The sequence below is a fragment of the Pundamilia nyererei genome, unplaced genomic scaffold (assembly GCF_000239375.1).
Source record: "Pundamilia nyererei isolate P.nyererei 1_Seehausen unplaced genomic scaffold, PunNye1.0 scaffold00053, whole genome shotgun sequence".
Classification (NCBI taxonomy): Eukaryota; Metazoa; Chordata; class Actinopteri; order Cichliformes; family Cichlidae; genus Pundamilia; species Pundamilia nyererei.
Window position 1 is genome coordinate 1,311,456 of NW_005187454.1, and position 9,613 is coordinate 1,321,068.

General features: G+C 40.6%; 1 protein-coding gene across 1 annotated transcript; it reads right to left on the reverse strand.

The window, feature by feature from the left end:
* Positions 1–68: 68 nt before the first annotated feature.
* Positions 69–6,214, reverse strand: LOC102214795 (arrestin domain-containing protein 1-like). The gene is made up of 4 exons (XM_005733659.1): positions 6,022–6,214; positions 2,989–3,099; positions 2,688–2,738; positions 69–262 (listed from the first exon to the last, which is right to left on the reverse strand). Exons 1-4 carry the CDS (start codon positions 6,137–6,139, stop codon positions 69–71), a joined length of 474 nt encoding a protein of 157 aa, XP_005733716.1. The 5' UTR covers positions 6,140–6,214.
* Positions 6,215–9,613: the final 3,399 nt, after the last annotated feature.

Genomic DNA, 9,613 nt, shown 5'->3' on the forward strand with positions numbered 1-9,613 from the left:
CAAAAAAACTTGGCTGTTGTGTGTTTGAACTCTGAAAACTAATTAACTCAGTGTTTAGGACCAACCATTCAGGGACTGAATACAGACATACAGCTATAATGTCTCACCCATATATCTGGCACTTCATTCAGGTTCAGAAGGCTTAGCAGGAAGAAAGCTTTCTCTGTGGTGTAGTCCTTGGAAAATCGTGGTGTGTCAATAAAAGCCCTCACTCTGTAAATGATCCTTCCATAGATGCCTTCAAAAGACGTTGGAGCAGTGGCTGTGGGGAAGAAGTAAACTGTGTTAGTTTGTAGTTATACAGTAGCGTGAACTACAGTTGTTTTTAAAAGAGTTACAGTTTTTGCAGAAAGAGTGAAGAGCACCCAGGAGCAGGGATATTTTTTCCTCAGGCGGCCACAATATTAGTGATCTGTCATTTTAGATTTAAATCCTTTTAATGTCTGGAAGAGATGTTTGAGTAACTCCTCTAAAATGTGTTAACCCTCAAGTAACACACTTATTGAACATGAAGACTATAAAGACTTGTTGAAGAATGTAGGGACCAAAAGAAAACATTGTGAGAATAAATACTCAGGTAAAATACAGATACCTCAGAACAAAGTAATTGTATTTTGTGCTGCGTTTAATTAACCTACATGTACAGCTGTGCTTTAAAACATTGTAAAAATGTAACCACTCCGCCTTCTGTTTGTGTTTGTGTCTATAAAGTAGTATAAGAATGGTTTCAGTCAACACTAACTCCAGTCCTTTAATGAAGCTGTATAGTTCTGATACTGTGTGCATGAACAGTAATATTGGTAGTAGCATAACATGCAGGGAAAAAACTAACTACCTATTTTGGGGCACCAACATTTGAAATAGCTTTCACTGGATTTGTCTGACACAATGTTTTTATGTCCGAGCCGCTGAACTGAATTTAAAGCTATAATCCATCCAGATTAATTCCAAAACAGCTGCTGAGTTTTGACACTATGATATTAATTTATAAAGTATAGAGCTCTTCTCTTTATTAACCTTCCAAATCTTGACAAATACAGAAACAAACCAAAAACAAACAAACAAAAACTTCGTAGGCACCTGCCAGCACTCTAGGAGTGAAAGCAAACAAGCTTAATGATTCATATCAGATCCACAAAAACTGGCTTGACTGGTTCTGAGTTTCTGTGATCCTAGCTACATTACATAAAAGGCTTCTTGTCTTGTCTGCATGTCATCTTGCACCTACACAATGACTAAACACTGTTGCCTGTGTTCTATTGTGTGACAGCCAAAACAAATCAAGACAATGTATAGAAAGGAAGTCAAGGATTTTATTTCAGGCAACAGTTTTGGCACAGAATAAAAAGTTAACAAGTCTTCAAATGGTGATACTAAAATATTTCCTCATTATTCAACTGTCTCGTCATCTTTATGCACAGTTATCTTAAGAGTCCATAACAATTAATGGTGTAATAAGGGAGTTCTCTCAAAGATTGCATTGTTATGAGTCAGTGGAACACACTGTATACTGCTGACGTCACAGTAACCATTACAGGGATGGTAGTGGAAAGCATCCACCAGTCTCTTCTTAGTTAGACACCATCATGGCACCTCATTCAACTCATGTATACGCTCTGCAATTGTGGCCCGTTCCAGAGAAAAGTTGACTGATGGCAGGTTATAAGGGCCAAATTATCTGTTGTGGTGGCCCCAAAACGAGAACTGTTGCAATTGCCTTATCACTACTGATGGACAAAATTCTGACAGCGCCAAAGATTTAGAGTGACCTTATCTCACAGCGTCAGTGCTGCCCAGCATACCTATGTCAGTGACGCAGTCAAGACTCACGACTACACTGTTGTTTTTCAACACAACACTGAAAAATGAACAACCCAAAGCCTTGCTGAAGATCAAATAGTCAGGCAAAAATGTAAAAACAGAAGAAGAAAAGCTAATAAAAGGAACAAATTTCTGAGCAGGTTGTAAACAAAGAATCAATTTGATCTCTTAACCACTTTATCTGGAGGTTAAACTAAAACCACCCCAACCATCATGAGAAATAACCCTTCACTAGCGGTGTGCGGATTGATATTGAAATATCGATTCTTCCATTACCAGTAATTTATGCTCGAAAATCGATTCTCATATTAAAATATCACAATTTTAGTACTTCGGGGTAAATTTGTAGTTTTTTTATTAACAGGAACACAGTGGAAAGAAACTACATCATTGGGATTATCTAAATTGGAAGGAACTACCTCCTCTTACGCATTTCACAGTCATATGTGAAATACGGCGGAATAAATGTGTCGCAGCCTCTGGCGTGCGCACTCACAATGGCTGAGCGTAAACAAAGTCATGTGTGGACGTATTTTACCTCCACAAACAGCCAAGACGCGATGATGATACATGTGGCAAGAAAGTGAGGTGCTGTGGCAACACCACTAACCTCGTCAAACACCTCCGAGTAAATCATATCACAGAATATGACAAGCGTATGTTGAGGCGAACTGACGAGACAACAAAAGCATGCATATTGTGTGTGTGTGTGTGTGTGTGTGTGTGTGTACACACATATATTTTTAACATTTTGGGAGGAAAAGAAAACCAGTCCCATCCTCACAACATGCCAGAACATGTCTGACAGACAGGAAATGCAAGGGGAAAATAAACACATGCAAAAATATCCCATCAACTTCACCTACCTGGTATGAGAAACTTGAAGGGAAATGTGTGCATTCCCTCTTTCAGGGTACCTATTTGGGACACAAAGCACAAATAAAATCCTTTGATGGAAACAGTAACAGTTGCTCTGTTGTTTCCAAACAGTCAGATATGCCTCAAGGCTGCAGTGGAAAATGAGAAGTTGTAATCTTCACATATTGTCACATGAACCAGTTCCATTTGCAAATTTGTCTCAATTATCACAACAAACCATCTCACAAGGAAGTGTTTTGTGGACACTGGACATTTGCACACGGTTTTAATTAGCGTTTGGAAGCACACCTTTGTCTGCCACTGAGATCGTGCTGTTGAAGTACTGCTCCTCCATCGTCCATGCTGTGTCATTGAACTTATTGGTGATGCCACAGAAACCATTGCAGTTCACTTTGATAGCTGCAGATAAGAAAATACACAAGTTTAACTACAGACGATTCGTAGCAGCCACAGCAGGAAACACTTTTTGTAATCAGTCTTTTCCTCAAGGGTGTGTTATTGGTCTGTTTAATGGCATATTGCTCCAGATTTATACAACATCAATATGTGCAAAAGACCTGTAATAAACACCCTTCAGGAGAGTTTAGGATGCATTATTTGATTTGGGAAATAGCCTAAGCCAGCTAATGTTTTGTAACAAAAACAGACCAAAAACAAATTACTGGTCAAAAGTATAAAGAAAGCTTGACTTTATACTGAAAACCATAAAATGCTTGAACCAGATTTTCACCAGATTAGGAAAGTGTTAAAGGCAGCCAAATATTCCACAACATTGTATTGTTCCTACAGTCTACTGTTGGTCAAAGTCTGAAGGTTATTCAACTAGTCTGAATGCTTTATTACTGTTTTAATGTAATCCTTCATTAACAGAAACAAAGGTAACCATTACATAAAATCCAGGTCCTACATTCTATGAACATAAAAAATACCCCAGCTTTACAGCTACAATGTTAGCCAAATTTGTTTCCATTTTGTTCATACATCATTACTTATTTAAGCCATTTTGTGCTGTTGGTGCCTTTGGAGAACCATCTCGATTGAAAAATTATCTAACAAGTAATATGGTTTGTTAAAATAATGACTTACCAAGACGTTTGTGCTTCAGCTTTTGTGGTTAAATTTTTAGAATTGAGTTATGGTGTCTATTACTGAAAGCCAATTAAATTTCACGTGTTTCAGCATATGCTCAAAATAAAGGCACATCTACCTCTGAAAGAACATACCAGCAACAATAATCCTTGCTAATAATGTCCAGGACCTACAATGTGGTAATGGTTGTCCAGAAATTAAATGGTTGACATCAAGGTAAGAATGTCCATCTTTTCAATACAGTCTGTGGTCCAAATACATGTTGTTATATTCCCAATTTTAAGTCACATAAAAATGTTCAAAATGTTCTCAGTAACACATTTGAGTTAACAGCAATAGAAGAAAGCTTTGCTTTGCTGTCCAGGGGCACACTGCTACAATGACGGCATCACATGAACAGAATGAAGAGCGCCAAAAACGTTTAGAATATTAAACACAACCTTTACCAGTCTCAAGAAATCCCAAAACAGAACAAAACATATGAAAAGTTGTTTGTAGGTTCTTCAATAAACTGGCTGTTTAAGTGAATAGTGGTGAGTGAAACTAAGATTTTTATTGCAGTGTTAATATTTTTCAGTGGCGCGTCTCATCACAGTACTTAAAATAGTTTAATATACCATTAGTATTTTAAACGGTGAAACTGTAGCATGTAGCATAAGAGATCTTGAGCCGACAGTCCGACCAGCTTTACCTGAAGAGGAATGTAAACAGACCAGAGGCCTCGCAAGCATTCAAAGTAACAAAACACAAAGACGCCACTCAGCAGGTTGAGAGCTACAAAGAGTAGAAGAAACCGTTCCCTTGCAATCTGCATTCAAATGTGTTACCTTTTATTGTCCTTGTTGACACAGCAGAACCTTTGAGATGTTAAATATCTCAAATAAGAAGAATGAATAAGTGCATTCAGATGGATGAGATGTTGCTTTTACAGCAATCTGGACAATGACACTCACTTTTCCTGTTTCAAGTTTCATTTTGGTCTCTTGATGACAGTCTTAAGTATGTTTAAATGTACAGTCTGACTGTACAACACTACAAAATAAATAAAACAGCAGAACCAATTAGACACTGCTCAACGCCAGTACATTACTTTAGAGCAGGGGTGTCAAACTCAAATACACAGTGGGCCAAAATTCAAAACTGGAACAAAGTCGCAGGCTAACATTAATATTTACTGAAATATATTTATTCCTCCAGATATAAGAATTAATCTTTTCTTATGGACTCAAACACGTTTTGCTGAAAAACTGAATATGGAACAAGCAAAGCTTAATACTAAACAATATATATATTAGCTGTATAATACCAGTAGGCCAGCTCTGATAGTAATTTGGTATGGCTTCGCGGGCCAAATGTAATTAGGCTGTGGCCAAATTTGGCCCGCGGGCCAGAGTTTGACACCTATGCTTTAGAGGGTCCCTTCAGAGAGGGGGGCCTTGACACAGAGCCAAAACTGGAATAAGGCAGCAAAGTGATAGAGTATTTAGTACAGTCGCCTCACAAAAATGTCCCTGGTTAAAATCCTGGCTGGTGCTTTTCTTTGGGGACTGATGCCTGTGTGGGTTTCCTCAAGTTAGTTTTCACCAAAGCCAAGCATGTTAGGTTAATTAGTCATTTTAGATTGAATATGAATGTCGGGTAGGTAAAGAGAGGTGTATAGAATACAGTGCTGCAATAATGTATAATATAAACTCATTTTCTGAGCTAATCTTTCAACTTTTAACTAAACTTAATCTACACGTAACATAAAAACAGTAGGAAATCTATGCTTATAAAGCTGAGCAGGACTGAGGAGTTGAACTAGGAATCATGGTAAACAAATTATAAACTATCAAAACAGAATATTTACATAGTCCAAAATACAGGTATTTTGCTGTAATTTAATGAAAGACCGTCAATTTGTGTTTTGGACAGTTTGGGATAAAACACTGAGTCTGTGTTACAAAACACAAATTTCCCATTAGGCCTCATTAAACATTTTCCATTGAATCAGTGTGCAGAGCTACACCGCGGTAAACGGCCAATGAAAAATCATATGCAAGTTTTAGAACCACAAACACAGAACACCACAGGATGGCTTTTCAACCTCTGAGTGATCTTCAAATAGGAGAAGTTATTTCTAAAACCAGGCGTGGGAACAGTGTAGGAATTACGACTCGTTACCAAATCACCCCACTTCCTCGTTTCTCGAGGTCGACGTTTTCCCACCTGCTGAGCGCAGATGGCTCTTACCTTTACACTGCAGCTGTTGGCCCAGTTTTACTGTCACGGTTCCAGAGATGGACTCTCCCGGACTGTACACTTCTTTGTTTTTCTCAAAGGCAATCTTAAACTCCTGAAGCTTTCCCATTTTCTCACCCGACGCAATGCGAAACAAGACTGAAAATCACCTGTGCGTACAAACGACAGCACTCACTTTTACCTCCTCGTCCCCACCCCTTTTACTGACGTCATGTTCACCGGACAAACGTTACATAAAAGACTGCTTTTACAGGCGTATTAATAACGAAGTTGTCTCTTAGCACATCTCTTAGCATAAAACAAGTAAAGTTTTCCAATGTTTCATTTTCTTTGCCTAGTATCATATGCCTGAAAATATCTACATGCATAAAAACCCATTACACTTACCTGCAGCACTCACAGCCTCTGTATTCTCATCGTAGATCAACTCCCAGGACTTAATGGCTGAAGGAGAAGGACCGCCTCACAACCATTAGCAATTCCAGAGTGTTTTCCCCCAGAAACTGGGAAGCAGAATTGACGACGACACACCACATACACCATCAGACCAACTGGTGAGCACTTAAACACTGTTAAATTAGGGATTACTTTATTAATCCCTCAGGTGCGGTTCCTCCGGGAAATTCAGTGGTGTCATTAAAAATGACACTTTTTACATTAACACAGCTGAATGAAGCATGAGCCAACTGTAACATTTAAGATATTTAAGTATTCTCGGTGATATTAAGGTTAGCAGTGAGCAAACTAAAATTAACCCATCAATTAACCGCCTTGAGGCAACTTTTGTTGTGATTTGGCGCTATATAAATAAAATTGAATTGAATTGAAACCAACAATATTTTCTCCAGACTGTTTTTTTTTCTTATTTAATTAAACGTAACTCAGCTGCATCCCCAGAAGGTCTCTTGTTTGGTGGGTTTCCATAACAGGTTAATATCAAATGAGCTTAGTTGCATTTGGATGAAGCTTATTAATAAAACCATGAGGTTGTATTACCGCATACTTACCTTGTTCTTATGTTAAAACAGTTAAGTATGTCAAAGACAATTAATTATCAATGATACCAACATTGTCTTTAGATAGTGACATTTATGCAATGTAGTATAATGTGCTGATGTCATTAGGGAGTGCTCTTGCAGATTACATTCTTATGACTTAATGGAACAAAGTAACAGCTGCTGGATTGCATTAGGAACTGTTTCTAAACCTGTTCTTGTTTTCAGTGGTGAAAAATAGGGTGACAGATGAGGTTAGGCATCGGTCCCTGTAGACTTCGATGCTTGCATACAACATTGTGATCTGTAGAGAGGTGGCCCAGGTGGCAGAGAATTTGGAAATGGAAAAAGTATGCACTGCAGAGAAGGGAAATCTAGTAGGTAGCAAGACAGATCAGAATCAGAATACTTTAATAATCCCTAAGGAAATTATGTATTCAGATTACCCAACCCTCATCCCCAATCAGTCGTGGCAGATGGCTCAGGCTCAGCCTGATAGAGAAGAGTGCAAGAGACAAGTGTTGGGGAAAATTGTCAGAGGGATTGCAAAAAGAGTGAAAGGGAACATTTACAAACTAGTGAGACCTTTCTCTAACAGTGATAGGATGAAGAGTACAGTCATTCAAATGGGCACAGAAGAGAGCCACTAGTCCTCCACATCAAAAGGAGCCAGTCGAGGCAGTTTGAGCATCTGACTAGGATGCCTCCTAGGTTTGTCCTGGGTGAGGTATTCTGGGCATGTCCTACTGGGGGAAAGATATTAATAGACTTGTCTTTTTCACCTCTGATATTTGTTTTTGGGCTGCTTACAAGACAGGTAGACTTACCTGGTGAAGAGGCAAAAGGTTTAACCAAAATATCTTTAACCAAACCATATTGCTCAGACAAGGAGGAGAGAGAGGCGTCGTTTTGTCTTGCTTCCCCCGAGTTAGCCAGGGAGCCGTTTATTAGCATTCAACAACAACAACACAACAGCACTCTCTCACCCCACACAGAAAAACATGGTCGCAGAGAGAGCGCGTCACGTGGTAACCATGGGAACATAACGCTGCCGCCTGAAACAACAGAATACAGCTGCCAAATAAAACCCAAACAGCCCTGACCCGCTACATAGCCCCCACCTAAGGGGTCAGTCATCCCCGACAACCCCATTACCCAACACAAAGTCCTGCAAATGTCCCGGTGTCATCTTTCGGCGCACCGGCCGATCTCAACCGGCAGGGGAAGAGTCACTCAGATCAGAACATGGGGTGCCACTAGCATCCCCTGCCCTGGCGACTGTTGAGCGAGCGGTCGGTACGGTGAGAGTCTGTCCTGATGCCACACCACCATACCCCTCGGGCCCAGCATGTGGATCCTGTACACCACTTCTGGAGGTCGCTCCACGACCTCCGCCGGCCCCTGCCAGTGACTGCAGAGCTTGGAGGACACTCCTCTCTTAAGGACAGGGCAGTACACCCAAACCTTGTCACCAAGCACAAAAGCTCCCCCACTGGCACCTGATATCGTAGGCCCTCTTCTGTCGTACTCCGGCGCCGGCCTAGGCCTGGCAGGTGTAGTTATGAACCACCCGCAGCCGCTCCCTCAGCCTCCTGTAGTAGTCCACCTCTGGCTCACCATCAATCTCCGGCTCGGGTGGGGGACCCGAACACCAAGGCATCACTGCACGCTGTCGGAGGCTCGGCATGTCGGTCAACAGAGGCAGCCCACGAAGCATTGTCCTAGTGTCTGTCATGAGAGCACTTCACTCTCAGGCTGCTGGCTTGCTTGTGGTTCCTATTGTATTTAAAAGTAGTGTGGGAGGCAGAGCCTTCAGCTTTCAGGCCCTCTTCTGTTGAATCAGCTCCCAGTTTGGGCCTTGGGCCCCTGCCCTTGGCCCTCGTCAGGTTGGCTAGCCTCTGGTGGGATTGCCTATTGCGTCTGGCTCACTGGGACGCTTGCCCTTTTGGACCGTGGGCCATGTGGAGCCTCCCTTCTTCTCTTGCCTCTGAGATGTGTGGGCTCAGGTCTTCAGGTACCCTTGGGGACTGTGGATGCCTTGAATCTCCTGTATCCTTCCTTGGCTTGCCACCTTTATTATCAATTGATTGTTGATCTGTGTTCCTGTGCTCATATTTTTCTGTTGAAGGTGCTGTATGTTTTTTCTTTCTTTCTTTCTTTCTCTGTTTTTTTCTTACAGGTACAGCAGTTAGCGATACATCATGCTTTTGTATTAGTGCTCTTTCCTTTTTTTTTTAATATTTTCTACTATTTTCTCCTATCTTCAATTTTTTTATTTTCTTGCCTGTCAGCTTAGACATTGTCATACTACACATTTTGTGTAGAAATGAATGAATAAACAGATAAAAGTAACATACAAACTCAAGGAGCATATAGAGAATTTATAGAGCTCATCTTCTAAAAAGGAAAAATGTCTTTGGCACAACATCGCATCAGGTCTCATTGCATAAAGTGCCAGACAAGTTTGAAAAACACACATACTGATATAAGAGAGAGAGAGAGAGCAAAAGAGAGAAATGGGTGAACTGGAACAGGAGGACTGGGAGACCATGACACCTGTTGGTGGAACACCACTAGAAAAAATCTAG